The sequence below is a fragment of the Mycena indigotica genome (assembly GCF_014461135.1).
Source record: "Mycena indigotica strain 171206Taipei chromosome Unknown Mind.scaff0014, whole genome shotgun sequence".
Classification (NCBI taxonomy): Eukaryota; Fungi; Basidiomycota; class Agaricomycetes; order Agaricales; family Mycenaceae; genus Mycena; species Mycena indigotica.
In genome coordinates, this window is record NW_023503013.1 from 807,185 (window position 1) to 831,486 (window position 24,302).

At 50.0% G+C, this 24,302-nt stretch overlaps 6 protein-coding genes across 6 annotated transcripts; 4 read left to right on the forward strand and 2 right to left on the reverse strand.

Annotated features, from left to right (window-relative positions):
- Positions 1–165: 165 nt before the first annotated feature.
- Positions 166–784, reverse strand: MIND_01310400 (RING-type domain-containing protein; the record flags this gene model as incomplete). Its single annotated transcript, XM_037369561.1, has 3 exons — positions 166–256; positions 305–531; positions 590–784. 3 exons carry the CDS (start codon positions 782–784, stop codon positions 166–168), a joined length of 513 nt encoding a protein of 170 aa, XP_037214059.1.
- A 229-nt stretch (positions 785–1,013) lies between these two features.
- MIND_01310500 (Hexose carrier protein) lies at positions 1,014–2,891 on the forward strand (the record flags this gene model as incomplete). The annotated part of the gene is made up of 5 exons (XM_037369562.1): positions 1,014–1,078; positions 1,135–1,332; positions 1,378–1,546; positions 1,593–2,429; positions 2,487–2,891. The coding sequence occupies 5 exons, from the start codon at positions 1,014–1,016 to the stop codon at positions 2,889–2,891; spliced, it is 1,674 nt and encodes a 557-aa protein (XP_037214060.1).
- Positions 2,892–3,444: 553 nt separating this feature from the next.
- MIND_01310600 (uncharacterized protein) lies at positions 3,445–5,905 on the reverse strand (the record flags this gene model as incomplete). The annotated part of the gene is made up of 5 exons (XM_037369563.1): positions 3,445–4,125; positions 4,178–4,799; positions 5,023–5,156; positions 5,209–5,578; positions 5,673–5,905. The coding sequence occupies 5 exons, from the start codon at positions 5,903–5,905 to the stop codon at positions 3,445–3,447; spliced, it is 2,040 nt and encodes a 679-aa protein (XP_037214061.1).
- A 2,652-nt stretch (positions 5,906–8,557) lies between these two features.
- Positions 8,558–11,449, forward strand: MIND_01310800 (DUF455-domain-containing protein; the record flags this gene model as incomplete). The annotated part of the gene is made up of 15 exons (XM_037369564.1): positions 8,558–8,580; positions 8,627–8,899; positions 8,944–9,110; positions 9,158–9,492; positions 9,538–9,575; positions 9,628–9,639; positions 9,692–9,790; positions 9,841–10,370; positions 10,420–10,465; positions 10,518–10,547; positions 10,588–10,603; positions 10,650–10,796; positions 10,845–10,985; positions 11,034–11,294; positions 11,345–11,449. The coding sequence occupies 15 exons, from the start codon at positions 8,558–8,560 to the stop codon at positions 11,447–11,449; spliced, it is 2,223 nt and encodes a 740-aa protein (XP_037214062.1).
- Positions 11,450–11,803: 354 nt separating this feature from the next.
- MIND_01310900 (uncharacterized protein) lies at positions 11,804–12,805 on the forward strand (the record flags this gene model as incomplete). The annotated part of the gene is made up of 3 exons (XM_037369565.1): positions 11,804–11,988; positions 12,035–12,743; positions 12,794–12,805. The coding sequence occupies 3 exons, from the start codon at positions 11,804–11,806 to the stop codon at positions 12,803–12,805; spliced, it is 906 nt and encodes a 301-aa protein (XP_037214063.1).
- Positions 12,806–21,963: 9,158 nt separating this feature from the next.
- Positions 21,964–24,072, forward strand: MIND_01311000 (Glycoside hydrolase; the record flags this gene model as incomplete). The annotated part of the gene is made up of 10 exons (XM_037369566.1): positions 21,964–22,079; positions 22,128–22,220; positions 22,264–22,317; positions 22,370–22,439; positions 22,487–22,690; positions 22,735–23,150; positions 23,207–23,412; positions 23,466–23,563; positions 23,619–23,996; positions 24,040–24,072. 10 exons carry the CDS (start codon positions 21,964–21,966, stop codon positions 24,070–24,072), a joined length of 1,668 nt encoding a protein of 555 aa, XP_037214064.1.
- Between the last annotated feature and the right edge of the window lie 230 nt (positions 24,073–24,302).

Here is a 24,302-nt window from a genome sequence, read left to right on the forward strand (position 1 = left end):
AGAGGCACAGTAGCGGAGTACTTCTGGTTGTGAGCTCAAGGATATCAAGATTCTGTTATTCCAAGGAACGTCTTGTCACAAGTCATGTGATATTAGTGTCACACAACTCCTCCTCGCTGATTGGTTTAGACAATACTGAATATCTGGGAAGCAGAGGGGTACAGTTCATACACTCATGACGAAACGAGTCTGGAGCCCCACAACACCACCGCCTTTCCCGTCCCAGCCCGGAATCTCTGCACGGCATACCGGACATCTGGAAGGAGTCATTGTTGGAATTTTCTCTGCAAAGTAGACGACTAACCTCGCCTCGAGCGAGCCAGGGATTAAAGCGCCGCGTTGCATCATCGTCTTTATCGCAGTAAAAAGACAAGAACCGCAGCAGACATGGCCGCATGGCGTCAACGTTGCATTTGTCGGTGCGCAGAAGCAGATCGGGCAGGTGTAGGTTGACAGTGGTTGGGGTGGCTCTGGTGCTGGTCTTGACGATGTGGGTGCGATGTAGGAGTCAGCCCCAGTGGAAATGGGAATCTGCCATGCATTCAATCCTTAGGCTCAATTGAAGGTATCGAATAGTAAATGCACACACCGACTCCGAGTCGTTGCTATCTTCCCCCTGCCTCGATGAGGTCGATTTCTGGATGAGATTGTCGGGTAGCTCCTCCCCCAGCCCTGAATCGTCTCCTGGTTTCTCTGCCTGAACTTTTTGGCGCTTTCGAGAGCTTTCTCCTGGTATGAGTTGTCGCTTGGTGCCCCGCGAAGAGGATGCTTCGCCATTTGCCATCGTTAACGACCCAGAGCCAGAAGCGGACGAGCGAGAGCTGCCACGGGGAGGAGGCCGCTGACCGCGGGCGGAGGTTTCGGGTCGTGAGCGGCCGAGGCAAGTCAGAGATAGCGTCTGTCATCGACTCGACTGAGTTGCGGTCAAGTCGAAGTCACGGTCCGGTGACCCGACAGAGTCACATCGTGACCTCACTTCCTCTTCGACCACCAGTGGTCCCACTGCGTCTCTCATGGCCTCTTACGGCTATACACGTGTCCACGACGAAGACGGCGATGGAGCCCCGGAAATACCGCGGTAAATGGAACAGTTTAAACCCACCCATACACTCCCACTGACTCCCCACAACCCAGAATGCGACCATATTTCGGAATCACTGGCGACCGCCTCAGTGGATGGGTCACTGTCGCATGTACTACAGCAATGATTCTCTTTGGATACGACCAGGGCGTGTTTGGCGGGATTATAATCACTCCCGACTTCCTCGAAACGATGGGCAACCCGAATCCGAGCTTGCAAGGTGCAATTGTCGCGTTATACGACATTGGCTGGTGTGTAGACCTTCAAAGGCTACTTGTTGATCTCATAGCTGCTAGTCTCTTTGGCGCGTTGGCTGCAATGGTCATCGGCGAACGACTTGGGCGGAAGAAGACATTTCTCGTTGGAGTAGTCGTCATGTCGCTTGGAGCACTTATGCAGACGAGTGCATATACGGTAGGGCAGATGATAGTTGCCCGAATAATCACTGGACTGGGAAACGGGCAAGTAGTTCTTCCTTCAAACTTCTCAACATCTGATTGTCCTTCTCCAGAATCAATACTGCAACGGCGCCAGTTTGGCAGAGCGAAACATGCAAGCCGTCATGGCGAGGGAAGCTCGTTGTCTTCGAGATGATGTATGTTCTTCCTCTATAAATCTCCATTCTAATTCCTACCTTCTGCGTAGCATGAATATCGCTGGCTTTGCGCTGAGCAATTGGATGACTTATGGCTTCAGTTTCACCGAAGGAAGTGCGTCATGGCGCTTTCCTATTGCATTCCAACTCTTCTTTTCGGTTGTTCTCTTTGCCACGATCCCATGGCTCCCGGAAAGTCCACGATGGTTGCTGATGCACGGATTCGAGACAGAGGGTGTTGCTGTCCTTGCCGCTTTGCACGGCGAGGATGCTACTCCAGAGGACGAGGCGGTTATTGACCAGAAGATGGAGATTCTCGAAGCCGTCAGAATGGAGAACGACGCTTCCCCAAGTTGGTCAGATATTCTCCATCTTCGGACTGGCGAGACGGGCATGGTGCAGCGACTCCTCCTTGGGGCCGGAGCCCAGTTAATGCAGCAAGGTGTTGGAATCAATGTCACGAGCTATTACCTTCCCCTTGTGCTGCAGAACTCTGTTGGACTATCGAACAACCTGTCGCGTCTGCTGGCGGCCTGCAACTCCATCTCATACCTCCTATTCGCATTCTTTGGTCTTGTACTTATCGAGCGGGCGGGCAGGCGGAAGATGATGATTTGGGGGGCGATGGGCCAGGCCGTGTGCTACGCATTCATCTCGTATTGTCTCGCACACGCGGAGGACAAGCGATATGGGATCGCATCGACCTTTTTCTTCTTTTCATACTACCTTTTCTTTGGCATTTGTTGGCAAGGCGTAAGTTTCTGTTAGTATGTCAGTATCAAATGCGAAACTGAACGAACGGTCTTACAGGTTCCTTGGCTTTACCCAGTCGAGATCAACTCCCTCGCTATGCGCACGAAAGGCGCCGCACTCGCGACCGCCGCCAACTGGCTGAGCAACTACGTTGTTGTCGAAATTACTCCGCCAGGCATCGCGAGTATGGGCTGGCGGTTCTACCTGATATGGATGTTCTTCAACGTGCTCTTTGTTCCCGTCGTGTGGCTGTTCTACCCCGAGACGGCAAACAGACACTTGGAGGACATAGACTACCTGTACCGCGAGAACCCGCGCATGGTGGTGGTGGTGCGCAACAAAGAAGCAATACAGCTAGAGAGGCCGCAACGGTTTATTGAGGCAGAACTCAGACGCGCGGCGAGAGATGGGCATGTCGTCGTTCAGGGAGTCACAGATGTAGAGCTTCGCAAACGGACGTGAAGCTTTTTTGACGATTATATTGTGTATTTGTACTTGGGGTAGCGACAACACATCCTAGAGCTCTGTTTTTTTGCAAGTGTTTGACTCGGAACACTGTAATTCAAAGCTCTGCCAGTTAGAAGTAATGGTTTTATGCCTGATGCTGTTTGTTAGAAAAAATATTTCCATTCATGCCTGTCAAGCCCCAACTTTGCCCATCACACCCAAAACATTACCCATCATTAACAACACCTCTAGAATCCAAGGTGTGACTTGCTAAAACGAAACGGGCAAACTTGTTTGAAACACCGCCTCTGAGCAGAAAACTTACCAACTGGTTTTATGCTCCTCCAAAAGCAAACAAACGGAGTCCTTATTGTTATCCAGAACTTGTCCGACAAGACAATTGCTTTTACACAAACAAACAACAAAACTACACTACACAAAAGCATTAGAATGGTAAGTATGGTGAGAGCAGAGCACAAGTCCAAACACGGTGACACTGTACAGTAGGTGAGGTATCCAAGACTAATAGGTTACACAGTATAAAATAAAATATCAAGCGACTAGACGGTCATACCGCCGCCCTGCCGGCCATGTGGTGGTTGTGGTGGTCCTGAAGCTGCATTGTGGTCATAGGCAGCTGGTGTCCGTCCAAAGCGTAATCCACCGGGGCTGTTTCGGAGTAGGGCGCCACCGTCTCGTATGGAGGGTAACCCTGGTAGTTGACGAGCGAGTAGGGCGAGACCGGGGAGCTGTGATGGTGGTGATGCGCGGCGGGATAGGAATGAGAAGGGACTGTCGGATGCGAATGGTGATAGTCCTCCAGGTACTGTGTCGGGGTAGAATCCTGGTAGTTGGGATCGTACCCCTGTTGGTCCTGGATTCCCATACCCATAGCCATCGCGTGTGCCATCTGGTTCATGTCTGGTGTCTCCTCGATATACGCTCCCTGTTGAGAGTACAGTTGGTACTCTTCCGGATAATAGAGTTGCTGTTGTTGTTGTTGTTGCTGCTGCTGCTGTTGCCGATGATAAGCCTCCTCCAGCTCCAAAGCTTCCTGCAACTGGGCCTCCTGTTGTCTTCTCAGGGCGTCCGCGTACGCTACCTGGGCGGCTGCTGCGCCCGGGGGAGACAGACTGTGGCTGGTATGCGAACTGCCTGGACTCTCCGTCGTGCTCGTCGCTGAGGTCAAGTGCAGAGGCTCGCGATACGAGCCCATTGGTGGTAATTGGCCGGTCCCGTTCACGTGACCCTGGTCGAGGAAGGGCGAAGGTGGAGGGAGCGGATACGGATACGGGCCGTACGGTGTGGTCGTTGTCGTCGTGGACGAGGTCCATAACGGAGAGTCTGCGACTCGTGGGTCGGGACTGGCTCTCGTCATCGTCTGGATGGGAGCCATACGGCCCATGCGTGCTGCTGATCGTGCGTTTCCGCGAGTTGCTGGTGGGCTGGTCCGGGACATGGAACGAGAAGGGCGACGCGTCATCGCTGGAGTAGTTGCTTCCAACAGCTCCTGGGGTGAAACCGCTGGCAGCGAGTTTTCCTGGTGCTGTTCCAGGTCTTGCACTGAACCCATCCCAGTTCCAGTCACCAGTGGATGGACGGCGTAGGGTGAGTGAATTGGGTAGGAGTATGCCAGAGGAGGGACTGTTGGCGAGGTTGTTGGAGGTGTTGGCTGCTCCGGTTGATGGCCGACGAAATGTGAGTGATGCGGAGGGGACGACGGATGAGAGCGGCGGGAGGAGCGAATGGGACCCGTTGCTGGTGCTCGGGCGGGGAGCATTTCCGTTTGGTGATAGTCCAGTGGTGATGCTATTCCCGGGGGAGAAGCCGATTGGGGTGACGACTTTGCTTGAGTAGCCTCCTGGGGTATCGACGGGAGATGGAGTGGTTGATGGACGGCTGAAGTATTGGTGTTGATGTTGGCTAAAATCCGAGGAGTAAGCATGAGAAGTACAGAAAGAAGTAGAAGAGAGGAGGAAGCTCATCCGTCGCCGCTCTGGCCTTGTCTTTGGCGCATTCTCGATTGGCCGCGTAATACCGCGATATAGGGTCGGCTGAAAGCCTGATCCGTGGCCAATGAGAGTCTCCAAAAGAAAGTAATGAAAGGGATGCACGTAGGCAAGCGAAGGACCAAGCGAAAACTGACCCTCGAAAGGACTGGTTGACTCGAAAGGACTGGTCGTCATTCCTTGTGTAGTCCCGAAAGGAATGATTTGTTTCTCCGTCTCGAAAGGACCCCCGCGCCGCAAGCGGCGGAGAGGGTTGTTGTTCTTCCTTCGGCTACATTGTGGTTGATAAGCCAGGCAACTAGCAGGAGGAACAGAAGACTGACCTCAACGTCTACGTCGACATCCATATACCCAACAGCCCCTTCATATCCCGTACTGGTCCCAGGCCGTTGAGCCACTGTAATGCTAACGTTTTCTTCCTCCTGCTTGATAGCTTTGACCCTCTTGGTGCTTCGCGTTTCCTTGGACTTCGCTGTAGACTTCGCAGCCTTGGGGACAGGTTGGGTTTCTGGCAACGGAGGACTCGGTACTTGGCCCGTAATTGTCGCGTGTAGACTGGCAAGTTGCCTCATCATCGCTTCGTTCTCAGTAGGCTTGTCGGCATGGACCGTCTGGGCATGTTGCCGCAAGTTGTCTAGCCTCGAGAACTGCTTCCCACAGTGACAGCTGAACGGTCGTTCCCCAGTGTGCTTCCTGGTTTAGGGAAAGTCAGTAAATAACGAAATCGGCAAGGCAGATGAATAGAGTTTTTTCGCCGACTTTTTTTCTCTTTGTTTTGGGGACTTACCGGATATGGCGCGCAAGATGCTCACTGCGACTGAAAACCATCCTGCATTCTCCATAACCACGGCATTGGAATGTCTTCGCTTGTGCTGGGCGATAGCGTTTGCTAACCCCGCTGGCAGAAGCGAGGGGTGCATTGGACGATGGAAGGGTGGAGTGAGAAGGGTTGCCTTCAAGCTGGTCAAGTTCGCCCTCCGCGTCGACATCGCCATCGAAATCCTCGTGCGCCGAGCCCATTCTTCGACTCTTTTTTTGTGTGGGGGTGAGGGAAGAGGTACCTGATCCTCTGAAGCAATATCAAGGCACGTTTCGAAAGCGAAAATGATGGTCCCTGAACGTCACACGTACACGTCACATGTGTCAATGTCGTTCTCGCTTCCTTTCGCACCAACAATTCCTCCGTCCTCGCCGCTTATTTAGGTTTACAATTGACGCGGAGCTTTGCCTCCGCGCGCTCGCGACGATATTTGTACTAGTGGTCAATCCCAATAAATTATCCAACCTCGACTTGTCTTGTCGCGCTCGACGGCTTTCGGTGGCTTTGATTTATCTGAATTACAATCTAATGTATTGCAATTATTTCCCGCCCGGCCCGAAGCGTGGCAACTGATCCGTCATATTGATAAGTAAATGAGCAGCACGCGGTCGTGGTTGTCCGTTTCAGGTTAATCGCTATGGAAAATAATGCACCAATGACGAAAACAGTTGAGGGCTTGAGAAGGCTGGACACCATGAACGTTCTGCCCTTTGGAACTTATCCAGGTCATTGGATTGTGTCTACATCATCAAGCCCTTCGACTTCAGCAGCCCATTTGCACTCGGGACTTCATATAAATCCATCCCTAGAGCTTGTCGACGAGAGGGCGATGACGTATCGAGATACGGCTTCTCGCCGATACTCACAACTCGATTTCCTTGTCGAAGGCCCTCGTAATCGTTCCTGTGAACAGAGTTCCTCAGACTTCAAACACGCTAAAGAGAAGAAAGCCCAACGTTGCTGTGTGAAAAGTACATCGATTGTCCCAGATCGCGATGTCATTCTTCGCCCAGGTATAGCGCACCTGCATGTCGTGGTTTTCTGCGATATGGCGCGCAAGATACGCTAGGATATCATCAGACTCCTCATCGTTCAGCTCCACGATGCGCGTCGTAAACCTGTACAAGAGTTTGCTGGTCTATCTCGTTGGGAAGACGCTAAAGTAGCTCACGATTTGTTGACGAAGAGCGCTTTGTACCCGGTTACAGGATGCGTTCGGACGACTGGACTACAAGTAGATTTATCAGTAGGCGGCTTGTCTTCAAGGGAAACGATCACTAACTGGATCGCGGTTAGGTGCGTCCCAACGTTCTCAGGAGACCCTCGCGGCTGATTGATCACTTTGCCTGTTTGTTCGGCATACTGCATCAATGAAGTTTAGGCACTGTTGGGCGTCATATCAAGAACATAGCCATACGTCTCTGAATCCACTGCCATCGTGGAACGCTGTCAATCCCTCCAAGAAGCGCTGGTAGGCTGGAGAGAGCTTGTCGTAGGCTTCATACGCACTGAGAAGCAGTGTTTGAGTATGGTTTCTTCAGCGTAATATGCGGCTAACCTAGCCCACTAAGGAAAAATCACGGTTGTAAGTATGTATAAACAGAACCTAGATATTGAGCTTCGTACCAAGGTGTCGCCGCCAACTATGCGGGGCCTCGAGATCAGGGTGGGTCAATCAAAGAGGTCAGTGCTTACCAGTGGGAAGTGTGTGGAGTTTCAGAATCTAACCAGCACTGGTAAGCACGAAGAGATCTCATACCAGAACGGGACACTAACAGCGTAGTCTGACGGGACAGGCTCGAAGGTGATATCGGTGTGCCACGAGTTACTCGCGCGGGTGTTTCTCTTGTATCCAGTCCGCGCAATGCCGCTAGGAAGGGTTCAGACTCGCACTAGAGGTAGTCGAAATGTGCCCACCCCTCAGATGAAATAACACTGACATCAGCAGCGATCTCGGGCGTATCATCAGAAATGGGATGGATATGTAGTCCGGAGCTTTTCGGGTTCCCTGCTAGCCGTCCAAGCCTGCGACCTAGCTCCTTCTGTTGATCGAGTGTCAAGTCCTGCTGGGAGAAAAACACCACGCCACGGTGCGAAACAAGCGTTGCAAGATCCTTAATGAGAACGTCCGAGTCTGGTGCAGTCAACAGCTGAGAGAGTTGGGTTGTTCCTGGATTGGGGAAACGCGTGCCGATATGCGGGGTCACATCGTAAGAATCGTAGGCACTCAGAGACCCAAGTGGAGTTCCGGAGAGAGTAGGTGACGGTGGGGCAGCAACCATTGAAGAAGCGGAAGAGGAGGTCGAGCTGGACGACGGCCGTCAGTTTTCCTTATATCGCAGCTTCGATCATCCAATTCCCAATCAGCACGCAATCTCGATGGACAATGGCTCCGATAGGCCTTCTCAATTCCCAGGTATAGTTAACCCAGCAATCTCCTTCAGTGAGAGAGCTCCGCTATGGACTCGTATTTTGCTGGAACGGAGACATGAATGATTGCTAATGATCAGCTGAAACAAACCTACTAGTACTACACCAAGCCAATAGTCCAATGGATTTCGAAGCGGGGGGTCTATGCGGAGCTGGGAAATTTTCAGTTAGTACGTACTACAGGTGTGAGCATTTCGTTGTGAGGCCGCTGCAACTTACTACTCCGACATACACCTTCAACTCAAAAGGCTACGGCCGTATTCATAGATGCGGCAGCCTCAGAGTCATTGCGATGCCAAGAGAAGCAGACAGACGTCGCTCAAGTCCGAGTCTGAGCTGAACACAGGTCGAAACTAAAAGCAATTGGTGTCACATTTTCATGATGTGACTCGGACCATCAACTCTCAACTTAAACTTTCATCATGCAGTCGGCACGGTTCATCCGGTGCGTTGGTGGAGATAATAATTCCCTGCCGCTCAACTCCGCACAGAATATCCTCCTTCAAGAATCTCCTGACGCACTCGCGTTTCACGCTCACTCTACGATCCGACACCGGCAAATACCACTCGTTGATCCTCTTTCGCCTGTCCGTTGAGACAGAAAAAACTTCCTCTGAGAGGCTGGAGAAGAACAATGCTGGGCAAAACCGCCAGATATATGTTATGGAATCTAGCTGCCCACATCTTGGCGCTGATATGTCGCATGCCGACATCGAAGAGTACGAAGACACTGGAGCGACGGTCGCTGTTTGTCCTTGGCACAGGTGATATTCACTGAGCGAGGAATGCTGATTTTGAACTCCGTCAGATATGACTTCGATCTGCGCACTGGGAAGAGCGAAACAGGGCTAAGAACATGCACCTACGCAGTTGAAGTGAAAACAGATCCCGAAGACGACGTAGAAATGGTCTACGTAGAGACTCCCTCGGGTGGGAATAATTGGAGGCTCGTAGATATCAGACCAGTTTCTGAAGGTTCCATTTCTGGTCCCTCTGCTTCCATGCAATGACCACGAATATAGAATTCGCCGATCCGCCGCCAACTACCTCACTACCTGTGTCCCAGGTCAATCCCGTAACAATAAGCATATCGGAGTCGCTGGAGCCGGTTGTGCCCGATCTCAACCCGCCACGGACACTAATGCAATGGGCGGTACTCATCCTCAATACGGCTAATCCAACGCTCAAGGTACTGCGAACGCGTCACGCCGTTCATATGTTCCGGACAGGGAAACTTGACTCCATCGGTCACAAATCGGCTTCAGCGCCAAAGCCCCCAGATGTTCCGCCTCGGGAAGACAGTTACCTGCGAAATACCGTCAATCCAGGGAAAGTCAAAGGACGAAGGAGTCTCGCTGTATGTCGCGTCAACACATTCCTCGGAAAGCATCTAACTCCTTAGGTCATGTTGCATGCACTGGCCAATATCGAGCAATGGGCGTGAGTAATAACACTTGCAATCATTTAACTCTCTTTATTCACTTTGTTGAAGAATCGATCTGTCGTATGTTCTTCTTATCTCTTTCCGTGGTTTGTGATCACTCATATTTTCCTAGTTGGGACATCATAGCCCGTTTTGGCCCCTCCCACCCGGATCTCCCACATGCATTTTTTTCGGATTTCACCAAAATGGCATTGGACGAGTCAAAGCATTTGTATCTGTGTTTAGCTGGTCGCGAATTCATCTGCTCACATTATGACCTAGTTCCCTTCTCACGTCTAGGCTTTCCGCTACCTCGCCCACGACACCATACGGAACCATGCCAGTTCATGCATCCCTCTGGGAATCCGCAACCATAACCTCCCACTCCTTACGCTCTCGTCTCGCGATCATCCATTTAGTACACGAGGCTAGAGGACTCGATGTCAACCCAGGTACAATAGAACGGTTCCGTCGTGCTGGAGACAAGGACAGTGTAGCCGCGCTCGAGATCATCCACGCCGACGAGGTCACCCATGTTACATCGGGCCACCGGTGGTTTACGTGGTTATGCGAGCGAGAGCAAGGGGTCGATCCGATAACGACGTTTCGGGAGGAGGTCAGACGGGGCTGGAGGGGGAATGTTAAGGGTCCATTTAATATTGAGGCGAGAGAGCAGGCTGGGCTAACAAGGGAATTTTATGAGGACTTGGAAGGGGAGATGGAGGATGAGGAGATGGTTCAAAGGCTGGGTGGATTCAGGCTGAATGATTTAGGTGGCATGAAGGCCCAAGTGGAGGTCCAGTATGACAGAGGTAGCTAATAGAGAGAACAATTTGAACATCTGGGACCCTAATGTATCAGGGATTAATCATCAGCGCATTTGGTCAAACTCTGTTGACTTTTACCCGTTGGTTAGAGGCTAGTTCTCGAGCCTCCATAAGTAGCTTTCAACTCTACAGTGTTAAAGCGAACTACGGCTCAATTCCCTGGTATAAGTATCGCGCAAGCATCCATCGTTGACGTAATCAGCCACGATCATTTTCTGGTACACGTCTTGTGAGACTCTTCTCACTGCAACCACCACCACCTAGACCATGGCCGACCCCGTTGCGGAAAAATCCGGCTTCCTCAAGACGTATATGTCGAGCCACCCCGACACGCTCGTCGCGTACGCCAAGTGGTACGGGAAGGTTACAGAGAACTTGACGAGTGCAGAGATGTCTGCCATTGACACCAAGGTGGGCGTTAGCATCTCTTGGGGGGAACTGCTGACTAGCAGACCGTAGAGCATGACTCTCACTTGCACACTCAAAGACGGCTCCAAGAAGGTTGCAGTCGTCGCGATTGACCCACCACTTCGCAATTACGACGACGTCAAGCCGCGTTTGCTCGAAATGAAGGCGATAGCCCAAGAGGGTCTCGGAATGGTGTTTTGTCTCTATTATTCTCCCCATGAAATCTAACACAGGCTCTAGATAAAAACTCCTCGCATCACTGTGTTCAAATGGCCGTCCTGGGGAATCCCTTTCGGCATTTGGCTCTACACTTTCCTGCCCTACGGAGCATTCGCACCTGTTGGCGACGCGCCATACCTCATCCCTGCCCAGTTCATCCGGCAGTTCATCTCCCCATTGCCATTCAAAATCGCCTTCGGATTCACGGTCGGACTGCACTTCTTGGAGAGTCTCTATACTCTCTATTTGTGCCAGAAACACAGGGCTGGATATGAGGTTATGGTGCGCTCTATTCTCCTCTTCACACATTTGTGAGTAACGTGTTATAACAGATTGCTTATTGGCTCAGCACGATGATCTTTGGAATGCCGGTTTGGAAGGGTTTGCGGAGACGCATCCAGAAGGCCCGTATTGAGTCTGTAATGAAGATTGAATAGGGAGTGTTTCTATTTAGCGTAGACTTGTAACTGCCTTTCTCCAACGTTGTCTTTATCCCACAGCTTGTAGTGAGGACAATCTGAGCCCCTCTCGCACGGGACAATTATAGCCAATTCCGTCTGATCCTCATGCATTATGCTCAATGTTGTGTCCCGCACGACAGCAATTTGTGCACTGCTCAGTGCTTACAATTCAAATGAAACCACCGGGCTGTAGTAGCACTATCTTATTTGCCTAGAACAATGTGATCAGCCTGAGGTCCGAGTCGGGACATGTGATCGCGACTACTTTTGTCCCCAACACTGATCTGTCTTCACACGAGAGACGCCGATGGTGCACCTTACCCTACCTCTATGGGCTCCGTCGAGCTTCCTGAAGACGTGTGGCGTTATGTAGCGGCCTTCATTCCCAACAACCATCTGATCACACTCATATCCGTAAATGGCCCGCTCTTCAATATTGCGCTGGACGAAATATACCGTGTTGTCCGCTGGGAAAAGCTAGATAGGTATTTTTTGCGAGATCTGGAGCGCTTGCGGTGTGTACTGTCTAACGAGGTGGTATGTGTGCTTACTTGCTTTTAGGTTGCCGTTCCTTGCAGCACGAGTGCGAAAGCTGCACATACGGGGATGGTTTATTGAATACCTTATCCAACGCGACGAGCTGCTCCGGTTGTCTAATCAAGTGCTTACCTGCAAAAAATCGCCTCCAACATTCAGTGCCAGCGGAAACGCTTCCGCAAGGGAGATCTTGGTCGCTATGACCGAGGCCATGCAGCTCATGACTGGGGTCATAGATTACACTTTTGAGTGGCGCGATTTATCTCTCACTCGTGAGAGTGCCTGTCTGCTCAAAGTAGGCAGGGCGACCTTTGGAAACCTACGCCGACTCTCCTTCTTCGCACAGATGAAAAATTATGGCCGCTTCATGGTGGATATCGACTTTCCGGCGCTAGAAGAGCTGCAAGTGTCGTTTGATTATGACGCGGACAACACATGCATAGCGGTCAATGCCTATATTCTACAGTCGCTGGTCGCGCCTTTCGTGAACACCCATGCTCGGTCGTTGAATATCCTACGCGTTTCTTCTCTTGCAAACGACGATCTGGCGCCCCTTTTTCGCACGCTCGTGCTCTTTCCTCGCCTTCTTGTACTCGGGGTAGAGCTGCCCTTCGACAACACCCACTTGGCAGACGTCGTTTTCGAATGCTTCAAAGCCCACACACAAGGCCTGCGCGTTTTCACAGCGTCGCGATTCGGGACAGGGATATTCTGGCCTAGGTTTTCGGAGCGGGTAACGAAACAGGCACAACTGCTGTCTGGTCACCGGATTGTTTGGGACAGTGTCGACCCTAATCCTCGCTATAGACTGGAGGTTCGGCGGCGCACGTTCCCTCGTCCTCAGTAACATCACAATATTGACATGCTGCTTCGGATTCACACCGGATTTGGTAAAATATCCCTTGAAGTAGAAACTGTGCTAGATTCTGGTAGAATCTAGAACCAAATCAACCTATGGAGATTTGCCCAAAATATACATTTTTGAAACTGAGAATGATTTTAGTCAAATATATACTAGTTTTAGGCAGTCTGAGATGAAAACTATCTATAGGACTGAAACTATGCCTGAAATGGTTGATATCTGTGCACATATATTTGGTCATGATATCACGCACATCAAATGTGGCGAAACTGACAGTGAAACAAAGGATTTCACTGACAGTTTCAGCACAGATGATACAAAGGAAATCAGCAGTGGAGAAATGCATATAGATTCTCTTTGTTTCTATTTACATTTCTCCACTGCTGAAACTGTAGATTTACAGTACAATGAAATCATTGTTGAAATCTCAAATTTATTCATGCCAGAAATTGTGATTAAAACTGTCAGTATATACATTGGAGAAATTGTAAGAGATATTGTATGTATATCAGTGACTTGAGGGTCAACCCTCAAGTTAACCCTCAAGTCAACCCCAAGGGTCTGATCTCCGGGTAGACCCTACAAGTTCAGTCTCCAGCTACATATTTAAATACATAATTAGCATGAATGGGATAACAACTTTGTAATGACTTTACACAAACTTTCTAATAAATGTTACCAGATTGTAGGGACCCTTAATACATGTTACTATTCAGTTTAGACCTATGCTTCAAGGTCAATGGTTGAGTCAGAAAATGCAAATTACTGACCCAACCCTGAGTTTTCAAAACAGTGGTAGGGTCATATCTTAATGAGTTCTTATCCGTTCCTAACATGTTATATATGAGCAGGAAGGTGTTCAATTGGCCTATAAACTGGTATTCAACATACAGTTCATTGTATACAAAACCACAGACTTTATTACAAAATACATTTTGACTATTAGATTGTTAACCCAATTACTTGATGGTTTCTAGGCTGTTCATCAAAAGTTGGATATGGTCAGAAAGGTATTTCCAAATTCTACAAACTTGATTTCAACCCTGATATGGTTGATTACAAAACCACAGACTTTCACTACAAGTCAAGGTTTATTGAATTGACTTCAAAATCCAAAGTCAACCAAATGACTCCATATTGCACATAGTAGTAGAGCTTCATTGATTGAGTAAGTGTTCAGTTCAAACCTATTCAAAATTTATGATAGTTGACTCACAAAAGGTGAAATACTCCCAAAATATTGGCTTTGTTAGTTTAGGGCTAGCCTGGCTCAAATAGTATTAACACTATATTGTTGTGAATTTCCCCTTCCTGTTCACTGCTTACCACTTGTATGATAGAGCACAGGTACAGGTCTGGGTCTGTTTAACTTGACTCAGACCCTGACCCTGACCCTGACCTTGACCCTGACTGTCAGGGTTCAGGTTGGGCTGTGCCAGGCTTCTCTTGAGAAACATGTACCCAGAACAGAACAGATGAATTGTCGGGCCATAAGTATGGCGGGCGGGTTCAAGTCGAACCAAAAGGGCCCATTAAAGTCAGTGTTGGGTCTGACACATCTTTCTTGGTCACGTGCTTTCTATGTGTGCATTCCCCCCTATTAGGGTGTCTGTTCCTGTCATTACATACTGTGTGTTGCAGGCCTTTGGTGGCCTGATACCAGTGCTGGAGAGGACAGGCCTTACACTTTGAACTTAAATGCGCATTCGTAGGGTTGAGCACAGGTCCGGGTCTCAGAAGGCTGACCCTGACCCTGACCCTGACTAACCCTGACTCTTCTGGATACGAGTCCAACCGGGTCTGGGTTGACCCACGGGTTGCAGACAGGGAAGCAGAAGATGTATTTGGAACAATAATTTCAACATAATATACATTTTACTATATGATATTGGCTCAGATATAGTATATGTAGCCTATTCCTCAAGAATTTAAGGATATTGAATACAATCTACTCATATGTCACATGTCACTTGAGTGACTTGAGTGACATCTGATTTTTTTTGTCTCTTAAAAAGTCGTAAAACATATTTAGATAGGAAATTATTAAATCACAAAAACTTATTGGACCCTCCAGGTTGATTCAGAAAGGGTCCGGGTTTGGCCGGATTCAAGAATTGGTGTATCTTGATCCTGACAGACCCTATCTTGAAACCCCTGCGAGTTGACCCTGACCTCTGCTCTACCCTACACGGTATTTGGTTCGGTCCAGTTCAGCTTCAAACTGGAAGGCCAAACTGGATACCGCCATCGCTACATCCTGATCCTCTTCATTGTCCACATTTTACTCTCCTGGAAAGCACGAGTGGAGGGTTGAAGTGATAGAGGGTTTCATGTTAGAATGTACAAACGAACTGAGAGAGAGGTATATACCTCATTCATTATATGCATATCTATATGTGCAAGATGAGGGTAGAGTACAAGTCAGGTAGGGTTTGTCAGGTTCAGGGTCAGGGTACACCAACCCTGACCCTGACCCTGACCCAGAGACCCAGACCTGGTTGGACCTATACACAGAAGGGGCAGGGTTTGTTAAGGTCAGGGTCTGCCTTTCTCTCAAGACCCAGACTCGGCAGCCCTAGTGCCAACAGTAATGTTATTAAAGCTATCATAATCAATATGAAACAGAGGGTAGATGGTGGGAAAGCAAAGGATACATCAGGCTTTAGATCAATCAGGCCATGCAAGTTTTTTCTATGAAACATGGACCTGGAACAGAACAGATGCTGAGTCAAGTTGAGTTGTTAGAGCCTAGTGAGTCATTGATGCCTTCTTGTATAGAGAGAAATCAAGTCAACCTTCCCTAATGGAGTCAGGTTTAAGTAGGATCAGGGTCAGGGTCAGGGCAGTCTTGACTTTCCTTATTTCTGCTGTTACCCAAAAAAGGTAATGTGGAGCTGAGTGGAGCACCACTGGCAAATGACTCAATGAGCATATGCCTGTAACCCTTGTGTAACACCTCTCTACCAAACATCAATGATAGCCACTCTTGCCACCAGCTCAGCCCTAGGGTCCGTCTGGACCTGCGGGTCAAATCTGGGGTTGAACAGCCAGGTTCAGAAGTTGGTGGGGTAGAGCATGGGTCAGGGTCTCAGGGTCAGAGTCAGGGTTAGTATACCCTGACCCTGACTCTGATTATAACAAACCCTACCTGACTTGTACTCTACCCTCATCTTGTACATATAGATATGCATATGATGAATGAGGTTAGTATATACCTCTCTCAGTTCCTTTGTGCATTCTAACATGAAACCCTGCCACTTCAACCCCCCACTCATGCTTTCTAGAAAAAAGTAAAATGTGGACAATGAAGAGGACCAGGATGGAACACAAGAAGGCTCATAAATACTAATTGTAGTATATAATAATGATTGTTTGAGCTTTTTGAATTGTATCAAATATGACATGAGGGTTAACCTAGATCAAGTCAACCTTACCCAGTAGGGTCAGGGTTAGGTAGGATCAGTGTCACAGATAAGACCTGGCCTATCCTCTCTGGCACTGGTATCAGGCCACCAAGGGCCCATAACACACAGGATGTGATGACAGGAACAGACACCACAGTAGAGGGAAATGTATATATGGGAAGCACATGACCAGGAAAGATGTGTTGGGCCTGCGCTGAGCCCAACTTGCAGCATGAAGGAACAGGAAGGAGTGCTAGGATGTTAGGAGTAGTGCCTGGCCTGCAAGGGATGTGCAATCATCTTCTCTGCAGCCAGAGACAGGGATATAGGAAGGAGCAGGAGAGGCCAAGGGTGTCTGATCACCCCTCAGCAGGGCATATATAAGGTATAATAGTATATGTTGATTCTGTACACAATGAGCACTAGCCCACTCACGGTTCGGGAGAAGAAACGTCATCTATTCACCTGTACACAATGAGCACTAGCCCACTGTAGCACAGTCAGTAGGTACAAAACAAGCGGTCGCGTCGCACTGACCTCACGGTTCGGGAGAAGAAACGTGAGGCTGTGCGACGGATCAACAACTACTTAAGTCCTTCGCTCCGTCGACCCGATCCGCGGATCGACACACCCCCCGACGGAGGAACCACGCATCCACAACAACACCACCCCCCATGCAAGCACCCCCGACATCCTATTCCAACACCCCCAATCCTATACGGTGGCGCTCAAAGTCGACGCGGTTAGGGTTAGAGATCTTTGCAGAGACGACTGACGGAAATGAGACGGACAGAAGCATTCGGAACGTAGAGCACGTTGGTTATGGTGAAGCGGTCAGTTGCAATCGAGCCAATACCAACTGCATCAATTGAGGAACCCTGGAAGCCCTTTACCCCGTGTGGCGCAATGGGCAGGAGATCGACGAAATCGTCTTTGAATGGGGATATATGGACGTTGGCGCCAGTGTCAGGGAATATAACGAAGGCATCGCTGACAGCCGCGTTGACTTGCGCGGTCGACCAGTCCAGCGGAGCGAAAGCCTCTGCCAGCACAGCATGAGTCTCGGCTAAATAATGGGGGTCGATCTTCGCAGGCAAGGAGTCGGTCTGGAGATTGATGAAGTTTGCCGATGGTGCGGTGGGTGTGGCCTGAGGTTGCGTCGATTGATGAGTCGGCCAGACGTAGTAGTCGGTCCCGGCGACAGTCAAGTACGCCTTCCCGTTCATATCATGCTTGAATAAACTCTGTGGTTGTCCCGTTCTCGCCAGACCCGGCGGGCGACCTATCCCTGCCCTCTTCTTCGCTGTCTCCCTAGCAGCTCTAGCTTCCGCTACCGATTTTCCAGCCATTCCTCCGCCTTCAGCCACGCAATACTCCGACGTGTGTGTCTCGCGACTGGTGCAAGCCTTGACAGTGCAGATATCGCGGCGGCGACCACCCCCCGTGGCTGCAAAGGCAAGTGTAGCGGGCGAGGGCGCGGATGCCTTGTCGACGATGGCCTTCTCAACATCTTCGGCGGAGAGCTCCGAACGCGCGCGAGTAGGCCGTTGACCAAGTCCCCATGATTAGGCGAGAGTGCCCCAATAAGCAACGCCGTCAGGAAACTCTCCGCCGTCGGTGCACCACCCGCCCAGATCACCTTGTTCCAAGCCTTGAGCTGCTCCGTCGTCTTCTCGAAGGTTGACGCATCGCCCGAGTATGATACCTCGAAAGCAGCCTTCAGCGCTTTGACCTGATTCAACGGACCGCGATGAACGTGGCGAACCCGAAGAGCTTGCCAAACGGCGGATGCCGACTCGTGCACCTCAACAGCGTCCCGCTCCGTGCTCGATAAGACAGACAAGATGAACGAGCGGACAACGGTGTTGTTGTCTGTCCAAGTCGACACCGCAGCTGGGTTGAGGAGGTCAGGCACATGGGCGGGGTCAAGGAAACGCGTGGCCCCGGCGTGCAGGCCGAGATTACGTTCCCACGCGTCCCGACCAGGCAGCCCAATTGCCCTTCGACAGCGAGAGGAAGTCGTCCTCGGACCAGTTGGAGATGGTGATCAAAACGGACGAGCGGCGGGGGTAGGGTAGGCGAGGTGAGGGAACGAGGGGAAGACCGGCGGGAAATGGGAAGGGTGGAAAGAGGCAGTATGGGGGAAAGATGGCATGTAAGGCAACGGCTCGGGCGAAAGCGGCTCGCCCAAGCGATGGCACGGACGACATTGACATGAAAGGGTTATTGAACGACTGGCGAGGGCCAGAAGACGATTGTGGAGTGCGCAAGCCTTGCGCGAATCTCGCTAACGGCGAGTCGCCGTAAACGTCAAGGAAGGGGTTCGACGGGCGGGAAAACATGGTAACGCGAGTGGCGAGACGCAGCGAGAGCGGCGAGGTTGAAAAGAGGAGCGGGAGAATGTCGTAGAGTACAGATATCGAGCGTCTTCAAACGCTAAGGCCCATAACCTGTTGATTCTGTACACAATGAGCACTAGCCCACTCACGGTTCGGGAGAAGAAACGTCATCTATTCACCTGTACACAATGAGCACTAGCCCACTGTAGCACAGTCAGTAGGTACAAAACAAGCGGTCGCGTCGCACTGACCTCACGGTTCGGGAGAAGAAACGTGAGGCTGTGCGACGGATCAACAACTACTTAAGTCCTTCGCTCCGTCGACCCGATCCGCGGATCGACAGTATACACTGTACTTTATCGCTTAGATCACCTATTATACTACCTCACCCTATGCAAGGAGACATCACTGAGTCAACACCGACTCATTGGGCCTTGTCAACCTGACCTGACCCTTGACACTAACACCCACTTTAACGGGCCCTTTTGGTTCGACTTGAACCCGCCCGCCATACTTATGGCCCGACAATTCATCTGTTCTGTTCTGGGTACATGTTTCTCAAGAGAAGCCTGGCACAGCCCAACCTGAACCCTGACAGTCAGGGTCAAGGTCAGGGTCAGGGTCAGGGTCAGGGTCTGAGTCAAGTTAAACAGACCCAGACCTGTACCTGTGCTCTATCATACAAGTGGTAAGCAGTGAACAGGAAGGGGAAATTCACAACAATATAGTGTTAATACTATTTGAGCCAGGCTAGCCCTAAACTAACAAAGCCAATATTTTGGGAGTATTTCACCTTTTGTGAGTCAACTATCATAAATTTTGAATAGGTTTGAACTGAACACTTACTCAATCAATGAAGCTCTACTACTATGTGCAATATGGAGTCATTTGGTTGACTTTGGATTTTGAAGTCAATTCAATAAACCTTGACTTGTAGTGAAAGTCTGTGGTTTTGTAATCAACCATATCAGGGTTGAAATCAAGTTTGTAGAATTTGGAAATACCTTTCTGACCATATCCAACTTTTGATGAACAGCCTAGAAACCATCAAGTAATTGGGTTAACAATCTAATAGTCAAAATGTATTTTGTAATAAAGTCTGTGGTTTTGTATACAATGAACTGTATGTTGAATACCAGTTTATAGGCCAATTGAACACCTTCCTGCTCATATATAACATGTTAGGAACGGATAAGAACTCATTAAGATATGACCCTACCACTGTTTTGAAAACTCAGGGTTGGGTCAGTAATTTGCATTTTCTGACTCAACCATTGACCTTGAAGCATAGGTCTAAACTGAATAGTAACATGTATTAAGGGTCCCTACAATCTGGTAACATTTATTAGAAAGTTTGTGTAAAGTCATTACAAAGTTGTTATCCCATTCATGCTAATTATGTATTTAAATATGTAGCTGGAGACTGAACTTGTAGGGTCTACCCGGAGATCAGACCCTTGGGGTTGACTTGAGGGTTAACTTGAGGGTTGACCCTCAAGTCACTGATATACATACAATATCTCTTACAATTTCTCCAATGTATATACTGACAGTTTTAATCACAATTTCTGGCATGAATAAATTTGAGATTTCAACAATGATTTCATTGTACTGTAAATCTACAGTTTCAGCAGTGGAGAAATGTAAATAGAAACAAAGAGAATCTATGTGCATTTCTCCACTGCTGATTTCCTTTGTATCATCTGTGCTGAAACTGTCAGTGAAATCCTTTGTTTCACTGTCAGTTTCGCCACATTTGATGTGCGTGATATCATGACCAAATATATGCGCGCAGATATGAACCATTTCAGGCATAGTTTCAGTGCCATAGATAGTTTTCACTTCAGACTTGCTAAAACTAGTATATATTTGACCAAAATCAATCTCAGTTTCCAAAAAGTATATTCTGGGCAAATCTACACAGGTTGATTTGGTTCTAGATTCTGGTAGAATCTAGAACAGTTTCTACTTCAAGGGATATTTTACCAAATCCGGTGTGATTCTGTGTGGTCGGCGATAACTAGCCCTGGATATTATATTTCTATGCGGCAAACTGAATATTAACTCATTAAATTACAAGATACGCTTGTCAGCAAGACAGGAAAACGTTGAAGGTCGGTCCATGCCGGTGCTGAAACTTTTTCTTCTCCCCTTTCAAAAGACTGCTGAATGATCACAATTGACGCCGTCTCAGCAAACTGTCTTCATGACTGGAAGAATGCGGATGGAGGGGTCTATGCTATATAGTATTATATTCAGGAAGATTGGGCCATCGGATTATAGTACTAAACGTTGGTCAGTTGCGGCAAAGGAGTTCAGGTCCATGAAACACACCAGAAAGCCAGTCAACGTGTCATTCTTTCCCCTTCCCTTTCGCGTTCGCCTTCTCTGTTGCGGTCGGCAGCCACTTCGTGGGATGTTGGTTGAATACGGGCCACGACGGGACAAAAACCTGGACATCTGCATTGAGTAGCTGGAGCGAACATGTCGCGAGAAGACACACGATTGCCAGAAGTAATGTCGACCCCCCGAGGATGCCAAAGGTCAGCTGCAGCGACTGTGCGAGGAAGCCGGCAAGGAATGCGATGCCCTATGATCTCGTTAAGCGGGCTGGCCGTAGCTTGTAGACAACGAAACGGACCGTGGTCGCAATGAGCCAGAGACGCGACAAGAAGTCGACGCGCAGTTGGCCAACGAAATCCTGGGGAGGCTTCTGAGATGCGAAAGTCGGGTGGGGACCATACGCACAATTCGTCCTTCCGGGAATGTGAACGACGCGCTCATCGTTGTTGTCGTCGGCAGCTACGTGTACGTGGGCGGTGTCACAACGTCACGGTTGTGACGTTCATTTGAAATTCAACGTTTAACAGTCAACGCGACTGTTGCGGCGACAACGCAGATCGACGTGAAAATTGAGGATCTGCACGGATTGCAGTCCTTTCTTACTCGCTCATCCCTTGACTATCCCTTGTTGCTCAATAATCTCGGCCACTCTATGAAGAAGAACTACGCCTGTTCGTCCGGAGGACTGGGGGAAATACGAGGTCAATGTTCGGATGACGAAGCCGTGATACTCCTGAAGTATGGGGATAAGCCTTCTTGCCGATATATGGCGATCTCCAAGACCATGGTATCATCAATGTGCTGGGTTGCTTCGGAAACGATTAGGCTCGCCACTTGGCTCGCCAACCTCGTGTCTTTTCGAGGCCTGAAACGGAAGTCGGCAGACATCGGCTAGGAAAAAAATGTCCCGTTAAATAACCGGCCACAGTCCAGATCGGCCCCAACTCTTTCTTTCCTCCTTGCTTTCTTCCTTTGCCTCCGGGCTACTACTAGCAAACAGCAATAATGCGTGCCACGTCGCTCTTTACCCAGTCCCTTCGCTTGCTCCCCCTCATTGCCCCTGCTGTCTTCGCCGCACACGGCCTCCCCGACAAAATCTATGGTGTGAACCTCGGCTCTTGGTAAGCCGCCCATTCGAGCATTCTTTACACCGCATTGACGATCTCTAGGCTCCTTGTCGAGCCATGGATGCTCCCTCAAGAATGGAAGGACATGGGTGGCGAGTCCTGCTCGGACTGTTCCCAATGTATCGCCAGTGAAGGGTGAGCCATGATTTTGCTTCATGCGCAGACTGATATCGGTTAGTGCCTTCGCTGAGGCTTATCCCAAGACTGTTGATGCTACTTTTGCCAAGCACTGGTCCGTTTTCTGCTCTTCTTTCTCCAATCCGCCATGAACTAAAATTCTGTAGGGAGACGTGGTTCACCCAGGCTGATGTCGACAAGCTCAAGGCAGCCGGCATCAACACCGTCCGCATTCCCGTAGGCCCCATATCTGCCCTGCTTTAATCGCGACTTATCAATTGTAGCTTGGTTACTGGCTTGTTGAAGCCCTCGTCGATCGCAAGAACGGAGAGTACTTCCCCAAGGGTGGTCTCAAACACCTCCGCCGCGGTCTGGCCCAGTTAAAAAAAGCTGGCATCGTCGCGATTCTCGACCATCACGGTCTTCCTGGCGCTCAGGACCCCGGTCAGCAGTTTACCGGCCGCTGCACGCCTTGGCCTCAATTTTACGTACGCCTTTCCTTCTAGATGGTGAGTATCTCATACTTAATTAGACTTCACGCAACTACCACCGGGCGCTTGTCTGGACCGCGGTCATGACCTCCATCACTCACCAGGACGCTGATTTCAGCAACGTCGTTGCGCTCGAGGCGGTCAACGAGCCTGTCATGGAAGCGGCCAAGACCCCTGGTTACGGCGACTTCTCCAAGAACTTTGTCCGCGTCGTCCGCGCCGTCGAGTTCCTTCTCCGCATGGGTATCCCCTCCAACGGAAACCTCAAGACTGCCGCCCTTCCCGCACAGAATACACTGACGGGAAACTTTACCGCCGACCTCCCCAGCATCTCTGACGTTTCCGAAATCTTCACACCTGAAGTTCGCGCCGCCGTCTTGGAGTCTGTTCCCATTTTGCTCGGAATGGGCTATCTCGGACTCTTCGTCAATGGCCGCAAGGAGCCACTGATTACCAAGTATGTTGTTCTTTTAAATATTTTTGAACAATTACTCAATCGCAGAACTTGAATAGCTTCATGGACGTTAGCTGGCAATGGGGAAGCAGCGTCTCCAACCCCGCTGACGCAGCCATCGGGCCCCAGATCTACGACAACCACCTCTACTACGTGTTCGGCGGTGTCGCTGATGCCAACCCTGAAGCCTACATGAAGCACATTTGCAATCTTGATCGCGTAGAGAACGATGCCGCCAAGGGCAACAGCCCACTCTACTTTGGCGGTGAGCGGTGATCGTATGTAGTTTCCTCAACGGCGCTGACTTTGACTGGACAGAATGGGGTCTGCCCACCCAGTTCGAAGCGACGGACGAGTTCCTCAAGAAATGGGCTGATGCACAGAAGCTCGCCTACAGCAAAGGTGCCGGCTGGGTTGTGCGTTACTCCTCTTAATGCGGCATTTACTTCTGACCTAATGCAATGTTTCCAGTTCTGGAACTTCAAGATCGAGAAATCGACGCTTGCCGGCGACCTTGCCCGCGAATGGTCCTACCTCGAGGGTCTCGAGCGTGGCTACTTCACCCAAGACCCGTCACAGCTCCATGATCCCCATGTCTGTGACCCCTACCTTCCTGGCGCAAGCACCAGCGCACTTCCCAGTTCAACTGCAGCGGCTCCTTCGCAGTCTGCGATCGAGTCTGCTCAGCCATCATCCGTCCCCCAGAGCTCTGCTGCTCCATCCACTTCTACTCCCGCCCCAGTACTCTCTCGTCGTAGCTCCCCAGTTGATTCACCAGTCCTTGCTCGCCGCAGCTCCCCAGTTGACTCCCCACTCCTTGCTCACCGCAGCTCACTAGTCCACTCTCGGGTACTTGCTCGTCGCAGCTTCCCTAGTCGATGCGCCTGTTCAGGTTCTCGCCCGTCGCAGCTCTCCAGTCAATTAAAAATGTAGCCTAAAGCGTCTGATTGTCTATAGGATACGTCCTCTCTCTACTATCATTAGTATTGCAACAGAAACCATTCAGTCACATTTTTGACGTGTGTCGAGCGTTGCCGAGTGTTAGGCGATGATGTGTGATAATAAGCCAAGCCATCAGGCCCCCAAAGATAGGAATCAGACAGTCTTTAGGGCCGGTTCACACGGATGCTTGAGACCACTGGTATGTAGCACTTG